Source organism: Pempheris klunzingeri, chromosome 7 (genome assembly GCF_042242105.1).
Source record: "Pempheris klunzingeri isolate RE-2024b chromosome 7, fPemKlu1.hap1, whole genome shotgun sequence".
NCBI lineage: Eukaryota > Metazoa > Chordata > Actinopteri > Acropomatiformes > Pempheridae > Pempheris > Pempheris klunzingeri.
Genome location: NC_092018.1, coordinates 15099164 through 15126493, shown reverse-complemented (window position 1 = coordinate 15126493; position 27330 = coordinate 15099164). Strand labels below are relative to the sequence as shown.

The window sequence follows — 27330 nt, the reverse complement described above, 5'->3', positions numbered from 1 at the left end:
GTATTATTGTATTACTATTAAAACAAATATTTCAACACGCAGCACCTCTTTTTATGTGTGTGATGATCCTGAAATCTGAGCTGAAGCATGAAGCTCTTTGTTTTATGTGCAGGTTCAGCTTTGATACATGATTTATTCTTTGTTATTGATCGATGATTTTCTGCTGTACTGTGTGTGTGTGTGTGTGTTATAGTGTCGTCAGAGCCCCTCCAGATCTACTTCCTGCAGAGCTCTCAGGGTTGTTGGCGTTGCATCTTCAGTCTGGAAGCGTTTAGCATCGAGCAGAGGGTCAGAGTCAGTCTCTGTCTCCATGACAACATCCAGCTCCAGCTTGTCACCACAGAGACCGGACACGCCCACCAGGTACAACAGAGACACATTACCTGTAAACTCTCTGAAGCGTCTCACCTGCAAATCACTTACAGACTTACAAATGTCTTCTCTGAGGACGACGGGCGCTTGATTAAAAGTCAACCATTTCTGTTACTGGAGTAAAAAAATTGGCAGATACTATTTGCACCTGTGTGTTTGTTGAAAAGAAGATATTTTGGGTTTAATATACCCTCCCTTTTATATTTGTGTTTGAGTTATTGTAACCCAAACCATGATCGTTTCCTAAACATTGCTACGAGTTGTTTTGTTGCCTAAACCTAACCAAACTGCATCTGAAAACTGACAATAAAAGAAAACTGAAATATAAAAGTTAATAAATGCACTGTTGTAATTCACCGTTATAACCAAACAAGACTTCATCCATTACATCAACGAAAAAAACAGAAGAAAATATTAGAAATTAAGACCTAAATCCAAAATGTAAGAACCAAATCTTCACTATCTTCAGAATCCAGACGTAGACTGTATGTAAGAAGCTGATGTATCCACAGTGACATAACCCGTTGGTTTGTGGATGCTGTTTTAAAAGCACTGAGTTTGGCTTTATGGGCGTCACTATCTTTGTTTTATGGAGGCAGGAGTGACGTTCAATCCACAAAGACTGCCTCTGATTGGTTAGTCACAAAGTAGTCCCGCCCTAAAGCACAACCTTCTTTATTGTCTATTTTCCTCTAAACGGGACCATAATTTACTAAATGAACATCCTGCTGTGTTGAAGAAGACTGTAAACAAGCGACTGAGACCATAAATTCATCAGGAAAATGTTCACTGAGCTGATGAATCAAGTGGGCTCATTTTCTCATAGACTTCCATCCAATCAGACTTCTGTTTGCAGCCAGCAGAGTCGCCCCCTGCTGGACATCAGAAAGAATGTAGGTTTATGGTTCTTCAGCATCGGCTTCACTTTTCAGACCCAGAAGCTACGTCCACTTCTTTTAAACAGTCACAGTAACACAATGTGCCTCCTTTCTCCTCCTCCCCCTGTCTCCCCCTCAGCTCTCGGACCTCCCCTCAGACTTCGGCCTCCTCTCTCTCGGTCAATCTGACCTCCTCTATCGTCCCTCCTCTCCTTACTCCTCTGATCCTCCCCTCCTCCGCCCCTCCTCCCCTTACTCCTCCCTCTGTGACCCCCTCAGGCCTTCCTCCCCCTCTCCTTACTCCCCCAGCTCTCCCTTCTCCTCCTCCACTCCTCCATTCTCCCCTCTCCCCCCGTACATTTCCTCCTCCTCTTCCTCCTCACCTCCCTCCAGGAACTTCACCACCCTACCTCAGGTCCTCCCCCCGCCTGCCCCCTCCACCTCCTCCTCCACCCAGAGGAGTCCGGTCTGGAAGGAGAGAGGAGCTGAGGAGGAAGAGGAGAGGAGGAAGAGGAGGCGGGAGGAGGAGGAGGTGGAGGAGCGGCAGCAGGGAGAGGGGGAGAGCGCTTCAGAAACATCAGAGAACGTTGGAGGTGTCGGAGGGCGTGGCATCCTACTCAGCCCCCACCACTTTGACATGAAGGAAGAGGAAGAGAGTGAAGAAGACGAAGAGGAGGAGGAGAGGGGAGGAGGTGCTGTGGAGTTCGCCTACACCCACAGACCTGCAGGTCAGTCTAACAAGTGGTTCAATGTGTGTTTAAAAATTCACACCTGAAACATCTGAAATAGTTGAAATACTGAATTAAATTGAAGTAGCAGTAAATATAGATAGATAGATAGACAGATAGATAGAAATACTTTATTGATCCTCGGGGGGAAATCTGGAATATGGAGATAATATGGAAGCACTGAATGAAGAAGAACACTTAAAGGGACAGTTCGGATTATTTGAAGTGGGATTACCTGAAAGTCTCTCCATATTTAGCATATTTAGTAACCTATATTTAGAATAATTCACCACTTTACATTTCCATCAGTGAGCCTTTACCATTTTAACTGGAGTACTTCTCTATTTATCTTTGCATGGTTCAAAGCCACCAGACTCCATTGGGAAAAAAACATAATTTTATCTTGCTGAACATATAAGTGCTGGTCTACTGGTCCCTCAACTAATTAGTTTGCTTGTTTTACTCTGTGCTCTGCGAGGTAAAATTATTGTTTTTGTGAATAGAGTCTGGTGGCTGTGTAGCAAAGTGCGGAGAAAGAGAGAACGGCTTGAAGCATTGAAAGGAGTTGACATGCAAGTCAAAGTATAACTGATATGTATCAACTGAAATATCCAGAAATATCAGTTGAAGTGGAGTCCTGAAAGATATAAGAGCTACTTAAACTGGAAAAAGTGTTAATGTAAGTGGATGTTAGGTAGGAAGGTTTTTTTTGTTCAAAGATGAAGATCTGGGACCTAAAAGGGTTTGAAGTGCCACTGAAGCACTGAAATGAGAGTAAGCATTGAAAGGAGTTGAGGTGACGGTGTAAGTGATATCACTGGGTTCTCTGTTAAGGAGAAACAGGCAAAAACATTGAAACTGTTTGAATGCTGAAAGCAGTTGAAGTGTTTTGAAGAATAATTGTGTTGGTTTTTTAAAATGTTCTTCAGTTCTGCGCCGCTCTTTCTCTGAGGGGTCTCTACTCGAGGAACCGCGGTCGCCCCGCTTCCTGTCCGACAGCACCATCCATCGACTCACCCGCCCTGCGACCTTTGACCTTGACCCTGCCACAGGCCCCTCTCCCCACCCCCCCTCCATTCACACCCTAAGGAAACAGCTGACCAGAGAAGGGGGGTCTCTGCACCACATGCTGCTGCTGCTCAACGGCACCAAGGTAGACACTAGCAGAGAGCAGCACAGACCAGCAGAGAGCAGCACAGACCAGAGAAGAGTCTAATAGAGTCGAGAACACAAAAGAAGAACACGGTCCATGCAGACCTGCAGAACCCATTGGAGAGCAGACCAGCAGAATATAGTAAAGAGTCCAAAAATAGATTCTACTGAGCTACTAAGGACTCAGATTTAGCTGCTATGAGTTATTTAGAGCTTAGTAGAAAGCAATATAGAAAGGTCCAGTAGGGAGCAGTAGAATCTAGTTAAGCAAAATAAAGTCTGATAAGATAGACCAGTAGAAAGCCATACAACCCGAGTCCAGTAGAGCTCAGTAGCCCCCACATGAAGTAGAGTCTAGTAGAGCCAAGCAGAGTCTGACAGTGAGTTGTTCTTTTGTTTGTTCAGGATGCCGAGTTCAGAAACCTTCAACTGAAGAAGAAGACAAAGAGCCTGTATGTACACACACACACACACACACACACACTGATCTTGTTTAAGAGTCACAGATTTTTTTAAGTTAATCAGTGATTTTGAAGCATGTTTTTGTTTGTCTGCACCTCGCATCGCTCTGACTCGTCACCATCGTCTCCTCAGGGCCGCTGACGTTCGGAGCCGCCTGCCGTTTCTACGACGACAGAAAAACAGTTCCTGTTTCAACGGTAACAGTCTGGAGAAAGCTCTACGAAACAACAGGTATGCGTCCTAATCCCTGATCCTATCACTTTTTACTGGTTCCTACTGTTTTCACATGTCCAACAAACTACTTGCAATAATTTTCTACTGGTTCCGGTTCCTACTGGTTTCATAAAGGCTTGAGTCCTTCTGATGTAATTAAGGATGTAATTCATGTTCCCCTTCCAATAGGACTGATCCTACAATCCAGTAGCCTACCTGTAAAAACAATCGCTGTTCATCGTGCTGTAAAAGTGCTCACCAACCCACAGATCTGATCAAACATGTTTCTTTTTGCATTTCTATACTCTCCCAGAGGGTTTTCACTCTGTGGTGAGGTGGCTATCATAGAAACCATTAAGTTTTTGTGTACCTGTGATCCGCTGAAGTCCATCAAAGCCAGTCTATAGTCCAAGGTGCAGGAATTTTTACTTTAAAGTAAAGTAACTTGGGGTCACTTTGCTGTATTTCAGTGGTAGTTTTCAGCTCCTACAAGCCCAGCAGCAGCATATTTATGCTCCATTTTAAATGCTGCTTATCTATATTTCATTGTTTTGAGGAGGATAAACACACACAGCTTGACTGAGTTAATTTATTCATAGAGCATTTGAGTTGGTTACTTAAGTACTAGGATCTTGGAAGGAACATGTGCCGACTATCATGGATATACTGACGTGCTGCTGGGATTGGAACCCAGGATCTCCTGTTTATGAGACAGGCGCTTTCACCATCTTAGCCACAGCACCTGTTTTCCTCAAAGGATAGGTACAGCTATGAAATCTCTTGGCATCAAGTCTCATGAAAGTGAATCTGTGGCTCTGTGTCTTGTTGAGTTTTATCTAAAGCTACGTTGATTGTAAATGAGGTTGTGGTCCTTTTAATTCTCAGTAATCTCAGTTTTATTAAAAATAAAACTCAAAGCAGGCACCACTGGGATTTGAACCCAGGATCTCCTGTTTACTAGACAGGCGCTTTGACCAACTAAGCCATGGTGCCATCTGATATTGTTTTAAAAAAGCTTAAATTGACCAGTTGAGTGAAATTAATTCAGCTTGTTTACATATTTCATCCATCCATCCATTTTCATCATGACCTGACCATGGATAAGCAGAAAAAATCACCAGTTTGGCGTGTCTCCAAAGGGAGGCGCCCAGGAGGCATCCAGACCAGATGCCCAAACCACCTCAACTGGCTCTCTTCAGTGTGGAGGAGCAGCGGCTCTCCTCCGGATGTCTGAGCTCCTCACCCTATCTCTAAGGCTGAGCCCTGTGGAGGAAACTCATTTCGGCCGCTTGAATCCACAATCTTTCGGTCGTTACCCAATGTTTCATTACGTTTTCAGTAAAATCAAGGATAATGACAGCAAAGTCACATAACAAAAAAGACTTCCCGTTCATGTGTAGGATGGTATGCAGGCCTCTGGAGTCACATCAGCGATGAGGAGAGTGAGTTCTGGCAGTCCAGTCTAGGAAGTTGTTTTTAAACTAGGCTGGAGAGAGGCTTTGTCCCCGGGTGGGTTCCAACCACCAACCTCTCAATAAACAGCCAAGCACGCTGGCTGATTGCGCCACAGAGACACACCTTGAAGCATTTCAAGGTTCCACAGACTCAGGCTGGTTGCATTGGGGTCCTCATGGTTTGTGATTTGTTCTTACTGTTCCTGTTTGGTTCCTGTTGGTTCCACTGTGTCTGAGGTGCGTTTGCTTTGTTTTTCAGACCGTCTACGAGGGAGGTGCTGAGGTGGGCGGAGAGTCTGGAGGCTCTGCTGACCAATCAGTGTAAGACACACCACTTCCTGTTTGTCTCTGTGTTGAACCAATAATCCGTGAGGGGACGAGCCAACGTGATGTCAGTCCGCCTCTAATGGCTGAACAGTCTCCCTGCTCTCTTCTTGTTGGTCAGATGGTCTGGCGGTGTTCCGTCACTTCCTGAGGTCAGAGTTCAGTGAGGAGAACCTGGACTTCTGGTTGGCTGTGGAGAAATTCAAGAGCGCACGCCCCCTCAACAAGATGGCCGCCAGAGCAGCGAAAATCTACGACGAGTTCATTTCTACCAACGCAGCGAGACAGGTGTCTGTCTGTCTGTCTGTCTGTCTCTGCTCTGATTTGTCATGAATGGTCGTGTGACGCCGCTGCTCTCTGTCTCCAGGTCAACGTGGACTCATCTGTCAGAGAATTGACCAATCAGAGCCTGCATCTTGGCGTTAACCCTGCCACCTTCCAGCTGGCCCAGGATCAGATTTTTGGCCTGATGGAGACCGACAGTTACCCAAGATTCATCAGGTCCCGCCTCTACGCCCAGCTGGCCAATCAGGGCACTCAGACAGCCACAGAGTCGGCCAATCAGAGTGTAGCTGGGCCTGTCTCTGTCGGTGAATCATGAGTGAGGAGAGGACGGAGGCAAGGCCAGACAGCTTGACAGTCAACCAATCAGAGGCTCAGACATCAGAGCCTCTGATTGGCTGAACTTCAGCTCCGGTCGTCTACTCAGACAAGGGCTGACAAATAAAAAGACACTATCCAGTTGCATTATGGGAAATGTAGGATCCAGTGATTTTGGACTAAAAGTCGACCTCTGCTGCTCAGATTTGGTTTTTAGAACAGGTTTTTAATTTGTTTCTCACAACAGCTAAATAGAAAAATTTAATCTCTTTAGTGTTTTTTAAATAATGAAACTTTAAACACTCATCTTTATCCCATTGAATCAAACATTTATTTGGGATTTACTTAAAAACTGTATCACATTTTAGTCATTTTAACTTATCAGTTATTTCATCACCAGAAGCTTGTAGGAGTAAACATAAATCAGAATATTAAATTATGACCCAGATGCTAAAAAGGGTTTTATGTCGTCACTGTTGAGTTTAAGGGGTTTTTAACCATACTAGCAGCATGGCTCTATGATTGCCACAGTCGGCCCACAGTTTTGGTCCAGACTGAACTATCTCGACACCTGCAGGGTTGATTGGCACAAATGTGGTACAAACATTCATGATTCCCAGACGATGAATCCCTCCGACTTTGACCATGAAGTTCACATTAGCAGTCTTGACTGAAGTAGCGATTTTTGCGCTAACACGCTGAAGTAAGATGGTTAACATGGCAAACATCATACCTGCTAAACATCAGCATGTAAAGAAAGATTGTGAGGATGTTAGCATGTTGGTGTTAGCATTTAGCTCAAATACAGTCTCACAGAGCTGCTAGCATTATTTCTCTGTATGATTGATGCTGTAAATTAAAGAACATCCAGGCCTGAATAATAAGGGGTATTAAACCAGCTTGTTTTTATTTTATTAATTTTAAAATTATGCAATACAACCCTGAATAGAACCAGCAGACGACTAAATTATCTGATGCCGGAAAAGAAATAACAGCAGATTGTTTGTTTTTCTCAGTAAATTTTTACAAATTTTAACTGGAGCTAGTGAATTAAATGCATATTATTACATTAGACTGTTCTTACTGTAACAAGAAGATTATTAAAAAAAAAGTGTAATTGAAGTTTGCCTGCTCACCTCATGAAGAGACAATGTGATGAAGTCTGATGGAAACGGTTTTACAATAAATGACGATGATGTTGGACTTTCTGTTGCTGCTTCTTCCGTTTTACTTTTACCTGCAGCAGCCTCCGTCTCACGCTGCCACTTTCCTCCAACAGGAAAACTGAAAACCAGCAGGCGGTGTGAGAAAAAGTCATGTTAGAGAGAATTTCTTTTTTAGATACATGTACAATCTGACATTACATTGATCTGAAACATCTACAATAAGGTAACAGCTAAGTCCCCCCACAAAGTTTTTACAATGCAGTGTGATCTGACTCAGCTCATCTTGACTTGACAATGAATATTTTTATAGCAAACAAGGTTATATTTCTGCTGCTGTCATGATGCAACAATGATGCACATGAGTTTATTTACTGTAAATTAGTGCAGATACAGTATCACAGTGAATAAATAAAAGATACTTAATGAGTTATCAGTTTATTGTAACTCACAGATTCACATTGTGAGAGGATAATAAAGGACATATTGCACTGATTCCACTCAGTAACTCTGAGTAACCTGGAAGACGTGCAACACAACTACTGGAAGACTGGAAATAGTCGAGGTACTTGATATATTTATCCTGACTTTTTTTCCTTCATGTTAACACTCATTGCCGAGGCAGTACTGGAGTTTTCTTTTAACTGAAATAGTCTAATATAGTCTAATATAATTGTCTAATATTCAGGCTCCAATTAGAGCAGCACTGACCAAGCAGCAACAGTGGTAACTCAGATTAACGGTAGTAGTTAATGAAATGAGTTGCAGCTAGCCAGTGCTGACCTCCTGTACAGCAAGAAAACATAGAAACACAGATATCATACCTCATCAATCACTGTTAATCAGTCAATGTTGGGGCATGTTTTGACAATATTAACATATTTAGTTTGATTATTTATTTTTATTCGTTAAGACTAAAAGAGATTTAAATGGTTTATGTGATAGTGTCTATTAGTTAGTTTGTCCTGAGTTTCAGCAGCATACGTTCATTCTCAGGAACATGAAGTATTTCTCTATGAAGCTGGAGATATCATTGATTGGTTGTCCACACACACACACACACACACAGTGACCTGCCTCATTCATGTTGGATGAAACTATAAAAGAGTTGCTGTTGACACAAACCTGATTATCATATTATTTATCTGTCTTATTTGGGTTTATTAACGTTTTCTTCAGCACCATGAACTGTTCAAATAGTATATCTCCAGTGTTAGATGTTAAAAGGGTCACATTATTAGGATTTACATGAGACTTTATATTATCTACATAAAATTTCCGAAAACTTCCTCTGTAGTAAAGTACAGCTGGCCAAATACATTTGTTGTGAGGACCAAATGTGGCCCACAAACCACAATTTGCCCACCACTGGTCTGTGTACCAGTGAATGACTTTAGTTTGGGCCAAGAGGTTTTCTCATTTGCTGCTTTATTACAATAAAAGAATGAAACTCACACAATTTGTTTTCATTCACACATTTTATGAATTCATCCTTCGGATGTCCCTCTACTTCTTAGTCCCGTTCATCATCTATTTATTTCACACTGAAGATGAAAACAGCCTGTACCCGTCACAGCTGATACACATTAAGTAATAGACATTAAACTAAATACTGCAGCACGTTGTACTGATTAGAGGAAACTATTAAAGAAATCTGTGACGCAGAGCTACTGAGCATCAAACATATATATAATTTAGTCTATATTATACTATAATATACTGTGCTACATTATACATTATATATGTTAAAATCTTACATATATAATATATTCCTATATTATTGACACACAAGTGTCATTATTGATTCAAATATCATTCTTGTACAAGCTGTTTACATATACTAGACTCACTAACTCTCCTATTAATCACTGTCATTTCTACCTCTTGTAAAATGAATGTAAAAAGATATTCTAATTGGGGGTGTCTGGTAGCTGAAGATGCTTTTAACTACAATATCCCTGATTTGGTTTTCCAGTAAATGTGGCCTCGGTCGTAAATAAAGGGGGATCAGAAGCATAAAGACATGTGATCAGTTCACTCTGCGTTCACATCCCGAGCTCGTTGACTCTCCAACAAGTAAAGTTAATCACCAAGAGGTCCAGTCTTTTGGGGGGAAAACAGAAACACTGAGAAGGACTGAGGATGTTTTATTTGACAGAGAGTGTGGAAACATGCAGGTGTGACATTTAATCCAGCAGAGACATCAGAAATAGGCAGAACCTCAGTCCATCAGAAACCTGTCAGAGGTTTTCTACCCGGCCAGAATGTGTTTGACAAACTCGGTGTAGTTGATGTGTCCGTTGGCGTCCTCCTGTCCCACCATCAGCCGGTCCACCTCGTTCTCCGTCATCTTCTCCCCCAGCGTGGAGAGGACGTGGCGGAGCTCGGCCCCCATCACTGTGCCGTTGCCCTCCTTGTCGAACACCCTCAGACCCTCCACAAAGTCCTCGAAGGTGCCCTGCTCTTTGGAGCGCGCCACGTGCTGCAGCATGGGCAGGAAGGTGTCGAAGTCCAGCAGCTTGACTTGCATATCCTCGGCCTTCGGCCTCCCTAGCAGCTTCAGCACGTCGTCGTTGGTGGGGTTGTGGCCGAGCGCTCGCATTACGTCCCCGCACTGAGCAAAGGTGATCTTCATCTCACCTGTGGGCGTCTCGTCAAACAGCGTGAATGCGTCTCTGAACTCCTCGATCTGGTCTGGGGTGAATTCCACCACGATGCTCTTCAGGTCCACCTCAGGAGGTTTGGACTCCGGCTCTGCGGGTTTGGGAGGTGGAGCAGGCTCTTCCTTCTTCGCCTCCACCTTCTTCACCTCCGTCTTCTTCGGTTCCACCTTCTTGGGAGCCATGGTGCAGAGAGGACGGTCAGAGGTCGGAGGTGTCGGGCCATTTATACTCTTAGGCAGGAGAGAATGACGGAGAGCAGAGAGACAGAGCAGACGACCAAAGATGGAAACAAACTGGAATAGAAACACTTACAGCGACGACAAGCGACAGAAGATAAGAAGCTTCCAGAAGTAACCACACCAGTCTGAACCAGGTCTAACTCTAACAGCTCAAAGACTCTGAGTCCGTTATTTTATTATTTATTTCTATTTTTCATTCGTTTTTATTTCTATTATGATATTCACTTATGTTTTCAATTCAGTTTGGTTTCAGTTAGTTTCCTGAGTGGGTTTGTTTGTTTCAGTTTAGTTTTTTTGCTTTAAAAATGTTTAGTTATAGTTTATTCCTTATTATTTTCAGTATTAGTTTTAGTTTTAGGGTGGTTTATGTCAGGGGCAGACTTAAGAATTGGTATTACAATACAAACACAACAACCCCCCAGTCTCAATAAACTGATGCACCAACACCTCCTCATGCTTGTTGTGTTGACAACGTTGAAATTAAAACTAGAGACATTTCCTGTGTTTTATTTTATCTGATTTAGTTTCATTTGTTTCCTAAAGTCTAGTTTACAGATTAACTGAGATGAGTTTTTTTTGTCATATCTAGTTTTAGTTTTTAGTTTTAGTTAACAATAATAACCTTGGAACAGGATCAACAGTCTTTAATCAGGTTTGATTTAAATAAAGCTCAGATCTGCTCAAAATGTATATTACATTATGTATTATGTATTTGTATTGTATATTTATTGTAAAAAAATAATAATAAGAATAATAATAAACGTGTTTCCACGCACCGCTCAGAGGAGTCACAGCTGCACCGTTACCATGACAACGATCCATCCATCACGCACAGACAAACGTTCACGACAGGTCGACCTGTTGACAGGTGAAATCTAATCGTAACACCGGCTTGTTTGTTTCCCTCCTCCTCTTATTTCTCCCCATCATTTTTGTATTAATCTTTATCTCTCTCTGTTACAGGCAGATTATTTGTTATATTTCATGGCTGAAAGACGTCACACAGCACTTATAACTAGAGAAAGTTGGATTTAAATTGGAGAAAATTTGGTTTCCCTACCTGGACTTTGCTGAATCAAAGGCTTTAAATCTCCTCATATGTAACCTCCAGACATTCAGGGACCAGTTATTGTCATTACTTTTGGACATTAACCCCCCTCACACCCTTTTTTGATGTGTGTACGTTTAGTTTATTGTTTGATCATCTGTCCAATATCTATTGTTTTTGTCTTTTTTTCACTTTTTTGTTTATACAACACAAAAATCTCATTTGCATTGAACTTATATTGGTCTGATCTGTAAACCTGTAAATCAATAAATGCAATTGTAAGAAAAAAAGCAGTCCTTATGGCCGTGTGTCATCTTCAGGTTTAATGAGTAAGCTGTCATATAGCTGACAGTTGAGTCATGTTGATAAACTGAGGGGATGAAAACTCACTTAAAATGAATCACAATCAGTTTTACAACTAATTTTGAGATTTCACTGATCACTGAAGCGCCTCAGCCCCAAGCTGCATTCGTAAAACTCATCCTTTAAAAAAGCCTTTCATTAATGCTGCCACCCCCAATATGTCTTATTGTTTTTATTAGTACTGTTACTGTTCTTATCTCCATTATTACGTATCTTATTCTTTAACTTAATTTTTATCTTGGGAGTTATTCCTGGGATTTGATTCACTTCATGTCCTGAACTGGTTTAAACACGTGAGACGCTTTGTAACTTTGTTTTTGAAAAGTGCAGTATAAATAACATATAATATTTATCATATTATTTCTTGTAATGTGTTTCAATAGGGCTTTTGTTATTACCATGAATGACTGAGCTCTATGTGACTTAGGGCCACACAGAGCCCCCGTGGGTCCGTTCATTAATCCACTCATGCTCTCTGTCCGTCTCCCTTCAGTCTATTTCCGTCTCTTTATCTCCTGAGGTGTCACCAGATGTGGTGGTTTCATTAACATTCCCCGCTGTGATAAGGTCAGTGATTACCCATGATGCTCTCCGTGTCCTTCAGTCTTTAAATAACAGCGCTGATAGTGTCCCAGACCTGCAGAGGGATTCACTTTGATTTTAAAATAAAAACAGCAGATCAAACACAAACTGTCTTCATAGATTTGGGTGAACTAATTCTTATACATATATTTTTTCCTTTCTTTAACTTTGACTGTTGCTTGTATCTACTCGTGGACATTTCTAAGATTATGGAGAAACACTTTTTTCATGTGATCTAAACTTTAAGAAGAAATAATTTTCTATCTTTCAATAACAGCCTTTGATTTGGTGAATACAACAGAACCAGAGACGCCAAGATAATGTGTCAGTCACAGTTTTTAGTTTTATTAGTTACATGAAGGTTAACAGAGGATATGAAATGTACGGGACAAGAAAAGGCACAGTTCAGCTCAGCAGTAAGAGCACTATAGTCATATAAAAATAAAATAAAACAAACCAAATAAAGATTGATACTACATAAATAAAATGGAATGAGAGAAATAAAATATAGCACCATGTACATATATATATATTTAGAGAATAAAGTAATATTTAATATTTAAAAACTTTAACACTCTTTTAATACAACTTTTACATTAAATGTGATGATCTGAAGTTACAGGTTTCGCCAATAAGTATTTTAGTTCAATCACATAATCTAATCTAATCTACCCAGTTTGATACGTAAACTGATCACAAGGACATAAGGACATAACACATACTCTCAATTTAACATGACAACAGGCCATATGGTAAATAAGTGAAAGTAAAAATTTAGAAATAACTGAACAGAGAAGGTGGCCAATAAAATCTAATTTCTTTAAAATGATAATGTCAATAATTCTTCCTGAATTTAATCCTGAAGGATTCAAATGATAACTTTGCTTTATGGCTGTGAAATTTCCTCAGTAAATTCAACAAATTGACAATCAGCTGAACTTCCTGTGTTTTGTTTTTATAGTCACGTCCAGCTTTATTGGTTTGAGAGTCAAAGTGGCCCTTGCTTTGTTTTCCATAATCTTCTCGTCTACTAACATTTATAAAACATGAAGTTTAGTTGTTTCCACAGAACTCACACTTTTTTTATCCACATTGACTAATCTTAGGACAAGTTTGTTGGTGGGATAAATAATATGCACAATTCTGTGATGTGGTTCTTTTAATTTGGCGGGGATAACAAAATGGGAGCAGCCATGTTTTGTTTGAGTATTAGAGAAATGGGGAGTTCCTCACAAATTGGATATGGACACATCATGACATCACACATCACAGGTAATAAACAGGTAAACATGAACAACAACAGACTGGATTATTATCCAATAGGAACACTTCTTGTAGATGCTCGGGGTTCACACTGATCACTGATTGGTTCGTGATGTCACGCAGGTCTGCAGGAAAGATGACTTTCATTTTATTGATCGATTGATCTGACGTCAGAGGTGACAGTGGAGTCTGCACCGCTGCATTCTGGGATATCAGCAGCACCTGGAGAAACACAGAATCGACCAATCAGTGTTTCTATTGTATCAATCAATATAAATCAGTGATTATAACAGACAACTGACTATGATTGGATTCAGCGTTATTGTTGTTGTATACATACGGTAAATAAACTTTAGCATCCGACCACACAGCGTATAACAGATATAATGACAGATTACACTCACATTATTGGAATTAGATACTCTGATCCCAAATCAGTAGGTATCAATCAATACCTGACGAATCCTTTCGAAGCAGTTTCACTCCAATGACTGAATTCAGATCAGCAAACAGCACCTCCTCATCTCTGTCTGCATCCACCTACACACACACACACACACACACACACACACACACCTCAGCAGGTGTATCTGTGCCAGTGGGTGTAGTTTTCTATCAGAAAGTGTAGTTATTCAATAGGTGTAGTTGTGTCTGAGGTGTAGCTGTCAGCAGGTGTAGTTTTCTATCAAAGGTGTAGTTTTCTGTCAGCAGGTGTAGTTTTCTGTCAGCAGGTATACCTGGGTCAGCAGGTGTAGTTGTCTGTAGTATCTGCTGATGGAGACGATGTCTCTCTGAAACGCCTCCAGGCGGCGCCGCAGGGCGTGGCTACTGTCTCCTAGGAGACCGAGCTGAGTGGCTCGTCGCTGCAGACGACAGCGCAGCGTCTCATTGGAGCAGAGCAGCAGCATCACCAGGTCAGGAGAGCCAATCTGAACACAGAGAGGGCAGGAAGGACACACTGATAGTGATAAGTTATACTGAAAATGTGTTTTGCTCAACCCAATAAACTTCAGTCCAAACTACAGCAAGCTCTCTGATTGGTCCGTACCTGCTCCTGGAAGCTGAGAGCCTGGTGGACATTTCGAGGGAATCCGTCCACAATGAACCCTCTGACCCCCGGCTGACCACTCAGCTGTCGCCTCAGCTCTGAGATCGTCTCCTCCTACAAACACAGAGATCACAGCGTTCAAGCTAAATCATAGCGATGTGTTCAGGCTCTGGGCTGAGGCGATGATTGGTGGCTGATGATTGATTGTTGACTCTGACCTGTGGCCCCAGTTCTCCATGGCTCATCATTTCCGAAACAATCTCCCACTTTCTGCCAGGGGAGGCATGGCTTAGCATCTGCCTCCTGAGCAGCTCATCCAATGAGACGACTCTGAGGCTGAAGCAACGGGCTAGCCTAGCCGCCTGGCTTGCTTTCCCACTTCCTGGACCACCTGATGGGAATAAAGGAAGGTCCTGATCCGAATGTTAAACAAATCAGTAACAGAACAACGTCCTCAGTTTGAACCTGGTCCAGGATCTTTATATATCATTCACCATCTTTCTCTCTTTCATCTTTATAAGATCTAATGGATTGGTGGCCTGAGAGGTTTTGTATTGATCTGTATTTTCTCCCAAATTCTCTTACCGATGATGAAGATGATGGGGGGACGTGGCCTCTGAGGAGGGAGGATGCTGACTTCCTGCAGGAGACCAGAACTTTCCGTCATGTCAGAATCTGAGTCTATAGAGAGCTGAGACTGGACTGGAGAAGGAGGAGGACCAGGGGGAGGAGCTAAGAGGAGGAACAGTAAGAGGAGCCACATTAAAATCTCTGGGAATCTGATTCGGGAAGACTCTGAACTCCTGAACTTAATGAACTCCTGGAGAATTGGACTCGTCAAGAGTCGACCTCCCACAAAACTGACATCCTAAAGAACTGGATTCCTGGAGAACTTAAGTCTTGGAGAACTAAACTCCAAATTAACTATTGGAGGAATCAACTACTAAAACCCTTGTCCACCAAATTAGCTCTGGTTCTTGAACCGGCGGTTCCACTCAGGATTCTTGGTGCTCTCTAGTGAACCAGCCTCTATTTCCACCACATTCTGTAAATAAAGTTATTAAATGGCTTTGATGAATTACAGCATTCTTCGATCTGTTATTTCTTAACATAACAGACGGAATCAATAAACTCATTTTCCAGTCAGTATTTTATGTCAAATTATTAGTTTCTTTACTGGGAAGCTGTGTCATAAGCAGGATAATATACACTGTCCTTGATCGGCTCGCTGTACATGGTCAAAGTACACATCAAATGATTTTTCCCAGAGATGATTTCTGTCATTTTTGGTATTTTCATCACATTGATGTATGTTTAGCCTGTTTATATTTTGTTTTTGCGCTTGAGTGAACCCAGACTTCAGCCAACTCTTCAGCTAGTTTGGCAGACAGCTTCTCAAGCTACCTTCTAGCTTTACCTGAACCTCAGGAGAAGACCGAATCATCACGAAGCATTGGGTTTTTTCCTGCAGACCACTGCATGCTCTTTTATATTTCACTTGACTTCTTGATTATCTTTCCATTCTGTCCAACCTGTAGAATATGACAACCCCACCGAAGTCGTCGCACTTCAGGTCGTCAAGGAAAACCTACTAGTTTCTGGTTCCAGTTTGGGGGAAGAGCTTTTGAAAAGTAACCCTTAACTTTTCTTACTCTCTGTGCTGGACGCCTTTGTGTCTCGTTGTTCCCTCCTCTCAGTGTGGACCAGTTGGGGGGTCACCGTTAGTCCAGGTGGAGCCGGGGGTTGGAGTTTGGGATCAGGGGCTGTTTGGAGGGTTCCAGATGGTGTTTCATTGTTGATGGAGGACAGTTGGGGTGCCAGTGCAGGTAAGACAGATGTTTTGGGTTTAATGGAGGGAATTTGTGGCCCAGAAGGTGTTAGTGAGGCTACTGTGGATGTTGGGGTTATTGGGGCTATGATCTGAGGTGATGTTTGGAGTTTTGGGGTTGTTGTTTGTGGCTTTATAGGTGGTAGAATTGTAATTTTCTGGGGTATTAATGCTGTTACAGGTGTTATTTGTGGGGTTGAGGGTGTAGCTGGTATAAGGGTTGTTTTGGGGGGTATTAATGGTGTTGTTTGGTGTGTTTGGGATTTTATTGGAGGTAATGAAGGTATAGGAGGTATAGGTGTTGTTCTGGGGGGTATTGGTGATGTTTTAGGAGGTATTGAGGTTGCTGTAGAGAGTACAGATGCTGTTTTGGGGGGTATAGATGTAGCTCTGAGGGGTTCAAGTGTTGTTTTGGGGGGTTTGGGGCTCAGGTGGTGCCTCTCCAGGTGGATGAAGGTGTCCCAGGTGACGGCCTCAGGACCCCCCAGCTGTCTGGTGGTGATCAGGCAGCTCTGCAGGAAGCTGACAGGGTCCTCAGGGTGGTGATACAGAAGACCTGTTAACAAGCTCTGAGACACAGGTCAAAGTGTTATTGAGATTAATCACTTTATATGACGTGTCGCTAGACCACGCACCTCAAGACTGAGCAAACATTTTCAGTCCTGGCTCCTAGAATATGGATCACACTATTCTTGCTTCTTGTTGTTTTATTGCTATAAAATGTCTTTGTAATTCTGAAGCACATTGTAACTCTGGTTTGGAAAGTGTTGTATAAATGAATTCTTACATACTCTCACTTGTTATTATTATTATTATCATTATTATTATTATTATTATTATTAATCAGACTGACACCTTGACTCAAGTGTCTGTCTATCTGCCTGTCTGACTGTTGGAGAGCCACTCAACAGCAGAACAGGCTTCATAATTAGAATTAAATGGTAATTCTAGTGAACTAGCTGATTACTGCCTTTCTCTCTCTCCCTCTTGTTCTGTGGATCTCTCGCCCCGTCCACTTGTATTATGTTAAGAGCTGTTACCAATGGCAACCAATTGCCCATCATGTCTGCATGCTAAAACCAGTGTCATATAGTTTGACTGCTGTTGAGTATCGCAGCCCTGAGAGCTCAACACAAACAAAGAGCAACCTAAGAAAACACATGCAAGGAAATTATGGAAAAGGCAACACAAATACATCAAACAAATACTTCAAACAATGACAGAAGCGTTTCTGGACACTTAAAAGTGGCTGGACGCTTGTTGCCATGGTTTATGACACATGAAGTTATTAAAGTCAGGCTCCTGTAATATTCTGCCACTGCTCTACCCTGCACATTTGGTAATGTTGTCTTCTTTGCTCCATTAAAAGTATGCTGAATTAGCATACTAGTTTCCAGTGCACCCATGGATGAACAGTCAACTGTCACTAGATCCGTTTGATACTGAGAAAAACTTAAAAATATGATGATTGTCAGGTAAGTTCTGAAGCATCTTTTTTCTTTGATTTCTAATCGGATTTATGGATATTACTGTAAGTCAGACTGAATCTAAAAATATGTGTTTTATGTCCAGACTCTGAGAAGGAGCTCTCTGGAGCTTTCTTGCTCCTGCTGAATACCTGTGTTTATTACAGACCATATCCTGTAATTTCACCATGGTTAAAATAACCTGAATGATGAGTTAAATTACCAAAGGGCACAGTGGAGGTAGCATTCCCCACCTCCCCCTGTAATCTTAATCCTGTCTGAATGGGAGTTTAGAATTTAAGCACTACTGGTGCCACTACACCAAAACATCAACATTTCATCAAGCTGATATGTTGCACATAAAACAGTTGCTTATTTCCACATACAGCAATTACAGAGCAACATTATCTTTCATTTGATGTTGTGTTTGTGTCCTTCTGATGAATCAAAGTGCAGCATTCACTCTCTTTTAGCTCTATTTTTGGTCTTCACCATCTCCTGAGGGAAATGTCTGGCTCTTTGGCTGCTAAATGTTCACCATGCTTGTCTAGTATTTTCTGTTTTTCATCCCACAAAGGAAAACAATAGTAGAACCAGTTTGAGGAGGATGGAAATATTTTAATCAGTTAAATAAAATGTCTGTAATGTTGTTTTTTCAAGATCTATTTCATGGTAGATATTTTTTTAGATACTAAATTATTCTGATATTATAAGAAACTCTTCTTGTAATGAAAACTTTGTCTTTATTTTCAAACCTGGCTGACGTGGCAACAATTCATATTATTTAAACAGCATATCACTTTTTAAAGAGAAAGTTTCACCGAGGTTTGTTGGATTTGTGAAATAATAAGAAGGTTTTGTGATAAAAACAAAATAAAGTGCTGTGTTGTTGTAACAGTAAAAGTTTCCTGTAAAAACAGAATAATTCTATATCTAGTAATAACAAGAAACCATATCACCACAACATGAAAAAGACCATAACCACTGTAATCTTCAATGATTTAACAGATACAGAAACTATGTTCAGCAGAAACTTTACAGGACCTGTTTGAATTAATTCAAATCAGAGACACAAAACTAAAGATAAAACTGTCTCACCTCCAGCAGCTGAGGGAGGTGATGGTGAGACAGGTACTCCTTCACTTCTCTGCTGCTCATCATCAGCTTCTTCTTCCTCTTTTTCTTCTATTTTCTCTGGTCTGTTGCACTTCTTTCCTTCTTCGACTCGCCTTTTTCTTATTCACAATCCCTTCTGCAGATCTATCTATCTATCTATCTATCTATCTATCTATCTATCTATCTATCTATCTATCTATCTATCTATCTATCTATCTATCTATCTATCTATCTATCTATCTATCTATCTATCTATCTATCCATCCATGCTTCCGTTCTTGCGGCTGCTTTGGGAGCAGAGTGATGATGTTTGAGTGATTGACAGCAGCATCAGCTGGCTGAAGCCGTTGCCGGGGTAACGTCTGTATTTATTCATGTTGGTTTTGTGCTAACGAGGCTAACGAGCTGCTGAGACACATCACACAGTGAACGGATTTGATGACAGAGTGTGACATCTGGTAAGTTAATAAAAACCTCTTTCTGGACTCCTCGTGAGTTTTTTCTTTGGTTTCTGACAACAAGACCACCCATGATATATAAAGCAGTTTCCACCATGTATACATTTATATCTATTTATTCTATCCATTTATTTTATTTATTGATTTGTTGGTACAATGCACGTGAACAAACGATGTTGTAAATGCTCCAGATTGAAACCAATAGGTTGTTTCCCATCTGTATTCCCTCAATAGATGCTAGATCCTAAAAGTAGAATATAAGAATAAAATGGGATCATTATTGTGATTATTAATAAGCAAAAGAGGAAATTAATGTTAGTAAGAAACATGATACAGGACTAAAAGGATAAAGGATATGGTTATAATTAAAGCAGGGGATGGCAGTTTATTTTGGTGTCACTGGGCAGAAAGTCCATAAAAACCTTTCAGTATGTTGTAATTCAAGTAGTCTGAGAGAAAACCAGACTTCTGCAGCTCCTCTTGGGTGTTTTCAGGCTTTAGTAAATTTAACCCATGTCAGGAGATCACAGGTCCTCTCAGAAAGAGAGCGTTTCTATTGGCTGTTCCACAGATGCTGATGTACATTCACGTCCCTTCAGATGTTGGTGAAAGTCTGATTCAGTGGCAGAAAGCCCTGCAGGAGAAGTTCCTGTTCCAGCATTGGAACAACTGTCTACACAAACAAAGGAAGACAAACTTAAAAACAGAGAGTCTGACAATAAATGTAATAAATAAACTATATGTGGGTGAGAGATGAAGAGAATTTCACGGCAGAGATGCTAATTTGATTTTCCTGTAATATCTAAAGGTGTTGCTGGGTTTGTTGGTTTGTGCCTCAGATGTAACGATATTATTAGACCTCTTATTATACATCTATGGTTTGTGTACGTAGATTTACCATGAAAGCAGCGGCTAGCTGCGGCTAAAGTTCATGTTTACGTAATGTTATAAATCATCATCGGGATCACAGGAAGCAGGTTTGATATCCATTAGCAGATATTGCTAATAGTACGACAGCATTGAGATCACAAACAGGATCAGTTGAAGATGCTAACGTCATTTTCCTGCACCTATGTAGCGTGTGCAAATGCTGGTGCTCTTAAGGTAGGACGGGCTTAAGAAGGAGAGGAGAGAGCTGTAATTTTCCTTTGGAGAAATGCCTCCCCAACTTTAAAACATTAACAGACGTTAATAACACAGACATACGGAGAATATGGAAACGTTGTGCTTCATTATTAGAAACTGAGACATGCAAAGCAGAAGACACTTAAAAAGCACGTATAGAGCATAAAATACAGAAACCACTGTGACACAATTAAAGTACAGACTGTATTATACAATAACAATCATTTCTCCCATTCTGATATATTTGTTTGCTTCAAGTACTTTGTTTTGTTTGATTTTAATCATATTTATAGTGATTAAGAGTTATCAACATGTTTCCCTTTAAAGTGATTAACAGCTGCAGAAACGCAATTCATAGCAGACACAGTGTGTGTGTTTAATGTGTGTTTTTAGTGTTTTTATTGTGATCAAACTGTGATTTGTTTTCCATGTAGGGATCTGCAAACTGTGAATGCACACAAACCTGACTGTGTGTGTTTTAGTGTGTGTGTGTGTGTGTGTGTGTGTGAGGCCCACAGCTGAAGAGCAGCATTCTCTGGGTTCAACTGAATGAATCTCAACAATACAGGAATGTGTGTGTGAGTGTGTGTTTCGCTGTGTGTGTGTGTGTGTGTGTGTGTGCGTGTGATGTGTGTGTGTGTGTGTGTGTGTGTATGTGTGTGTGTGTGTATGTGTGCGTTTGGGAGGCAGGATTTGGAAGCCTCTCTTTGGTTGTTATAGCAACCGTGATGTAAGCCCAGAGGGGGAGTTTGCCCTCTGTGTCTTTCTCTTTCATTGTGTCATTGTGTGTGAGTGTGTGTGTGAGTGTGTGTGTGTGTGTGTGTGTGTGTGTGTGTGTGTGTGTGTTTGTGAGCGTGTATGCTTCAGTGTGTGCTGACCAGCCAATAGACAGATTTCAGTTGGTGGAGAAACAAGACGACACGGAAGAACTGAAACAGAAGAAAAAGAACAACATCGGTCGCTCGACGTGAAACGAGAAGGGAAAGTTGAAGAAAACGTTGTGATGTTGAGGTGAAGTAACTCAGACAGAAAACTTTATTTAAACAATTTATTTAAACATCAGTTCATTGAAACATTGTGCCTTGTTAATGGTTTACTTTTCCATCATGTCTGCAGACAGAAGAAAACTTCAAACACTGCAACTTTGTTAGGAAACAAACTTTCCAATCATTAATTTTTGGGGTTTGGTGTTAAATTTTGGACCTTCTGAGCTTCCGTCTCTGTGGTTACACAGTAACTGTCTGTGTAGTTTCCTCTGATGGCCACTTGGTGATGCAGAAGGGCTGTATTTTACTGAATGACCCTTTAAAAGAGATGAACGCAATGACACTGTTCGTTAATGCATTCATGTGTGTGTGTGTGTGTGTGTGTGTGTGTGTGTGTGTGTGTGTGTGTGTGTGTGTCCTTTGTGTTGTAAATGTGATTAGACACTCTGTGGTGTTGTGTTGTTGTTGACCTACTTCTGCTCAAGCTGAATGAAAGCAGACCAGAGCGGGTCTACTTGAACCTGGACTATGTGAGACCGGACTGCTTTGTATCCAGTTAAATCCTGATATTCTGTTTGCTCAGTTTTTGTCGTTGATGTAGTTTTAAAATTGGTTTTTCTCTCATTTTCACACACTTCCTCATTGACAGAGGTTTTGAAAAGTTTCTTTTCTTTCCTAGTAAATAGAGTGGATGTCTCCTACTGGCACAGAACTTATGTAGATGCTATATCTCGATGATGTTGGATATGAATGAGTCCCAACTATATATAGAATAAATCCAAAACCTCCAGCTCTGCATGGCAGGTATGTTAAGACCATAGATGTACTTCCCGTCTCCACTTCCTCTACTGTAAAAAAATGCGGCAAAATATCCTGATTATGGGCGCTGCCATCTTGTGCAGGCTGCATCACTTGGAGCCTGAGTCTGCGCAGTAGTGATCAGGGCTGGAACTGCAGTATCAAGGACCCAACTCTATTGTGGGTTAAGATTAGCAATGTCACACCCCCTTTTTTATAGCATCAAATAACAAATCATAACCAAACTTATCAGAAAAGTGAGCACAAGAACATGCATGATAAGGACCATCTAAAATGACAGAAACCATCTTTAGGAAAGATTTATGGAAAGATTTATTTGATGTGAACGTCGATTTTTTTGTTTGGCTAAATATGAATGGGGCGGGGCTCATGACCTATACTGCAGCCAGCCACCAGGTGGTGATCAATATGTTTTGTCTTCACTTTTGGGGAGCTGTCATGTCAGGAAGCAAGAACATGATACAGGGTATAGACAGGAATAGGGTACAGGATTTAACAGGAACAGGGTATAGGATCTAACAGGAACAGGATATAGGATATAACAGGGTACAGGGTATAGACAGGAACAAGGTACGGGTTAAAGGCAGGAACAGTATAGAGTACAGGCTTGAACAGAATACAGTCAGGAATATGCAAGACAGGGTACCGTTGGGAACAGGGTACAGACAGGACCAGGGTACAGGATATAACAGGGTACAGGATATAGGATCTAACAGGAACAGGATATAGGACATAACAGGGTACAGGGTATAGACAGGAACAGGGTACGGGTTAAAGGCAGGAACAGTATAGAGTACAGGCTTGAACAGAATACAGTCAGGAATATGCAAGACAGGGTACCGTTGGGAACAGGGTACAGACAGGACCAGGGTACAGGAAGTAACAGGCTACAACAAGCTATAGGGTAAATGTGAGGGCAGGGTACCTTAACTTGTAGGGACAGGGACCAGGGTGCATGGAACAGGTAGGGAAAAGGTACAAGGTATAGGCTAAAACAGGCACAAGGTACAGAAACATGTACTTCCACTTTATTTACTGCCGCTCTGCGTGATCCAGGAATTCACAGAATCACGTTAAATGAACTGTAACTCCACCTCCAGGTGAATCTGTGTCTCACTTCCTGTTCTCTTCTGTCCAGGTTTAGCTCATCCCACTGATGAGAAGAGCGATCTTAGCCCCGCCCACACCTCTACAGCTCCATTATGGCTGACAAAAAACTCTCAGGTTTACCCTCGCCCTCCCTGTCTTCACCCTCCCACCAGAATGGGAGACTTGGAGGGACGACACCCAAAGGCTCTCCGCCTTCTCACAATAATGGCAGTCTGGAGGCTGCACCCGGATGCCACAGCTCCAGCAACACCACTGCTGTTCCCCAGCCTCACTCTGCACCCAGCAGCAGGGCCTCGGCCTCCAACTCACCCCTCAGGACCCTCAGGACCCTCGGAGGTCTCGTGACTCCTGCGTCAGGACATGGTCCTGACGGCAGCTCCACCCGGCCCCGGGGCCAGAGTCTCGGCTCTGCTCTGAGCTCCAGGATCAGAGCCACGACATCCAGAAGCAAGGTAACTGCTTATGCTGCTATAAAACCCTCTTCCCAAAGAGTTAGCTTTAGCTCATCGTGTCTGGTGACTTCTTAAACATTTACTCATCTTTTGTTCTGATGACTCAAGTTTTTATTGTCTATGAGGACGTGAATCATGTTCGGTAACCCCCGTCTGGTCCCTGTTGTTGCTGCAGCGTAGGGGCAGCCAGCAGGAGGAGCCAGAGGCCTTGTTGGACCTGATCCTGGAGTGTCAGGGTCAGAGACTGGACGACCAGAGAGCCAGCCTTAGCCTGCTGCCTGAGCCAGGACCAGACGCTCTTTGTGGGGCCTGCAGCCCCGACCAGCTGCAACCTAGTCTGGACTTCTACTACATGCTCATACACTACCAGGTACTAGCGTGCCATTTGAGTTTGTTCAATGACATTTCACAGATGTTTGTCTGTATCACACAAAACATTCAGAGGTTAAAATTAGGTGAAATACTGTCTTTGTTTTTCTTGTTTCCAGCTGTAAGTAGCTACTGTGCTCCTTTTGAATACTGATTGTCATCTGTCTGTCTGTCTGTCTGAAGTCTGACAGGATGGAGGACCAGAGGTGCTCCCTTCCTGATCTGGATGACGTGGTAGGTTCGGTTCCTGAAGGTCAGGAGGATTTCTTCAGTCTGATTCAGAGAGTTCAGTCCAGGAGGATGGACGAGCAGAGAGCCTCGCTGCTGCTGACGCACACTGATGACGACCAGGACGCACACGTCAACACACACTTAGCTGGCTCCTCCCCCCGCCATCTTCATCATCGTCACCATCATCACTGATGAAGATCAGAGTCTGAAAGGGTTCTCATGGGGACAGGGTTTTACTGAGTGCGAGACTACATGCACTGTGCTGTTTCAAAGTGTCAAACTGTGGAGGATCTTTTGGACATTTTGGATGTTTTTGGGTGTTTTTGTGAATCTCTGGCTGCAGGATTCAGACTCCAGACTGTGAAGTGGACACCCTGCTGACGCTTCTGACTCCAAACAGCAAACTGAGACTGATTTTAGTAAACACCTCCTGACGGTCTGACCTGAGACCAGCTGTAGGAGAGAATTTCTCAACTGTTTTTAGGGCCCAAAATGCTCCTGATTCTGATACTTAGAGTTTACCTGTGGAGTTTGTGGCCACTAGCAGTGCTAAAGATCAATGTTTTTATGAATTGGTCCTTATTTTGTCTGTATCTGATGTGTACACAAGCCTCTGGGTGATGCAATACACATCAGGCTGCCAGTGACACATTATTCCAGGCAGTGAAAAAGACTGTTGGCTGGCAAATATGCACATAAACAACGCAGCATTTCAAATATTTTAAAAAACTATTTTCAGTCAAAAAATCCATTAGTTAGTCTGTTTGACCTCAAGGAGATACACAGTGGGCCTCATGCAAGAAACACTTGTCTGAACAGATTTGTTAAGTGGTTGTTAAGAGTAATTTAAGACAATTTGTGACATTCACTGGTTTTCTTGTAGTAAGAATGGCGAGCTCAGAGAACCGACAGTTTCTCCACAGGAGGAAAAGGTCTCGTTTGAAATTAAACCATGACGCCTTGGAGTTTAAATAGCCTGTTTTACAGAAATAAACTAAAATAAAAATGCACAGCTAACATAAACTTATTACAAAATTGATATTTAGAAGTATTCATTTCATAATCATCATTGCTGACAATTTACTGGGAGATTTTTTTGGCATATTTCAGTAACTTCTGCAGGTCTCAGTTCAATATTGTCCTCTAAACCCAACAGTATAGACTATAAGATATAGTCTCATCTATTATCCCCATGACTGCCATGTCTTGGTAACCTCATTTGAAATCAGTCATGGACCTCTTTGCTTTAGAAAGAAGTTAACATCTAACACTGACATGATCTAATCTGCTGTTTCTGTTTGCTGATTTCTGACTTAAAGGTTGTTTTTACCGTTTGGTAACATTTTTCTTGAATTAAACTTTCCCACAAACGTATCAGAGCAGCAAACGATGTTAGAGGCATCGATTATGTTGATGATGAAATCTCACAAATGTTAAGCTGCTCATAAGCAGGTGACGTTCCTCAGATTGAAACAAGACATTTACGATAAGTTTGACAAGTCTGCGGTTTCTTTAGTGAATTGTCTGTTAATTTAACCATACTGACATTTAAAACTCCTCATGTGAAAATTTACAAATGTAAATATGTATTATCTCCACCTTCTCTGTCACAGAACTGATCTGAACTCAGCAGACAAACAGACCATAAAAATTAGCATGTTTGTCTCTAAATTAATACAATCTGAAACTTCTGTAGACCCGGATTTCAGGTCGATAAGATCCCGTGTTTGATCTGTGAGAGGTGGAATTCAAATACATGATGATAAAACATTTAAATGTTATTTATAGTAAAGCACGTCAATGAAATCAATCAGACATGTCCCTGAGCTGTGTGTTAACCTCTAGAAAGTGTTGACGCTCCTGATCCAACAGAAACAGAACCAGTCCAGACCTGAACCAGGTCTTGTGCTCTCTGTGGGCTCTGCACCTTCCCTACTGTCCTGTCGTGTAAATGAATCAGTTTCTGTGTTTAACAATAGTAGAAATTGTCACTTTTATAAAGTAAAAACATATTTTAACATGTTACTGATTTTTTAAAAAAAAATCGATTTATCAAACAAACACAGCCAGTTTCCTGTTTTATTTTTACTAACTGATGAACAAATGCAGGACAGAGGAGCAGAATTTAAACACACTTTTATATATTTCTTTATTACTTTAATTTACAGAGGGATGCTTTTTTGTTTTCTTTGGAAATTAAACATCTGAAAAGCATCTGAAGTGAATTTGTTGTGAACACAAACTGAACCATGACTGAATAAAAATCTTTGTGTTTTTATGTTCGTGAGTAAAATCCATAATAAAAATGAAGCAATGCGGAGTTAAATCTGATCCTTTACTGCAGTGTAAGTACACAAGTATTAACAGCTACATGCACTGAAATATCAAAAGTAAAGTACTCATGAATGGTCCCTCTCAGTGTTATTTATACGAAAGGATAATTCTCACTGATGCATTTGTTTGTGAGCAGTATTTTTATCTTATGAAGACATTTCTGTCTGTTGAGTCCTAAAAACCTTCTTTTGTAGACCTATTAAACTTATTTTAATAAACAAGTCTTCGCCTTCACACAGATATGTGTTTAATTTTCACAAGACAACAAAGCTTTAAAGACTCAGTAGCACGAAAACACTAAAATGACTCGGAAGAGTCCACAAAGCTCTACGTTTTATTAGAAAGTGGAAAAATATTTAGCAGAATCTGCAAAGTAAGCAGATAAATGAACGGATTAGAGATAAAGTAATATATATATATATATATAGTCAGAATTTTACTTAAGTACTTGAGTTAAAGTACTTACGGCGCTTTTCCACTAGCA

The 27330-nt window shown here is 41.3% G+C and overlaps 4 protein-coding genes and 2 non-coding genes across 7 annotated transcripts in view; 1 reads left to right on the top strand and 5 right to left on the bottom strand.

The window, feature by feature from the left end:
- Positions 1-6419, top strand: part of LOC139203350 (regulator of G-protein signaling 3-like) — a 31340-nt gene extending 24921 nt beyond the window's left edge. Inside the window, exons 20-27 of the mRNA XM_070833035.1 lie at positions 194-363; positions 1390-1978; positions 2908-3131; positions 3536-3582; positions 3725-3823; positions 5519-5580; positions 5705-5871; positions 5951-6419. Of these exons, the coding sequence (XP_070689136.1) occupies positions 194-363; positions 1390-1978; positions 2908-3131; positions 3536-3582; positions 3725-3823; positions 5519-5580; positions 5705-5871; positions 5951-6184 (1592 nt within the window). The 3' untranslated portion in view covers positions 6185-6419. The remainder of the gene's footprint in view (positions 1-193; positions 364-1389; positions 1979-2907; positions 3132-3535; positions 3583-3724; positions 3824-5518; positions 5581-5704; positions 5872-5950) is intronic.
- Positions 1-27330, bottom strand: part of LOC139203355 (zinc-binding protein A33-like) — a 56515-nt gene that overhangs the window by 13301 nt on the left and 15884 nt on the right. The gene's annotated exons all lie outside the window — the stretch shown is intronic.
- On the bottom strand, positions 4473-4548 carry trnam-cau (transfer RNA methionine (anticodon CAU)). Its single transcript has one exon. It is a non-coding gene; the product is annotated as a tRNA-Met (tRNA).
- Positions 4725-4798, bottom strand: trnat-agu (transfer RNA threonine (anticodon AGU)). The gene has a single exon. It is a non-coding gene; the product is annotated as a tRNA-Thr (tRNA).
- Positions 9598-10191, bottom strand: LOC139203666 (myosin light chain 1, cardiac muscle-like). Of its 2 annotated transcripts, XM_070833494.1 has the most exons (2): positions 10177-10191; positions 9598-10134 (listed from the first exon to the last, which is right to left on the bottom strand). In XM_070833494.1, the coding sequence occupies exons 1-2, from the start codon at positions 10189-10191 to the stop codon at positions 9598-9600; spliced, it is 552 nt and encodes a 183-aa protein (XP_070689595.1). The 2 variants fall into 2 exon arrangements, with proteins under 2 accessions (XP_070689595.1, XP_070689594.1); XM_070833493.1 differs by having other exon boundaries at positions 9598-10191.
- On the bottom strand, positions 13949-19004 carry LOC139203613 (adenylate kinase isoenzyme 5-like). Its single transcript, XM_070833432.1, has 9 exons — positions 18945-19004; positions 16740-16949; positions 16443-16686; positions 16205-16315; positions 15138-15284; positions 14771-14943; positions 14553-14666; positions 14242-14433; positions 13949-14044 (listed from the first exon to the last, which is right to left on the bottom strand). Exons 1-9 carry the CDS (start codon positions 19002-19004, stop codon positions 13949-13951), a joined length of 1347 nt encoding a protein of 448 aa, XP_070689533.1.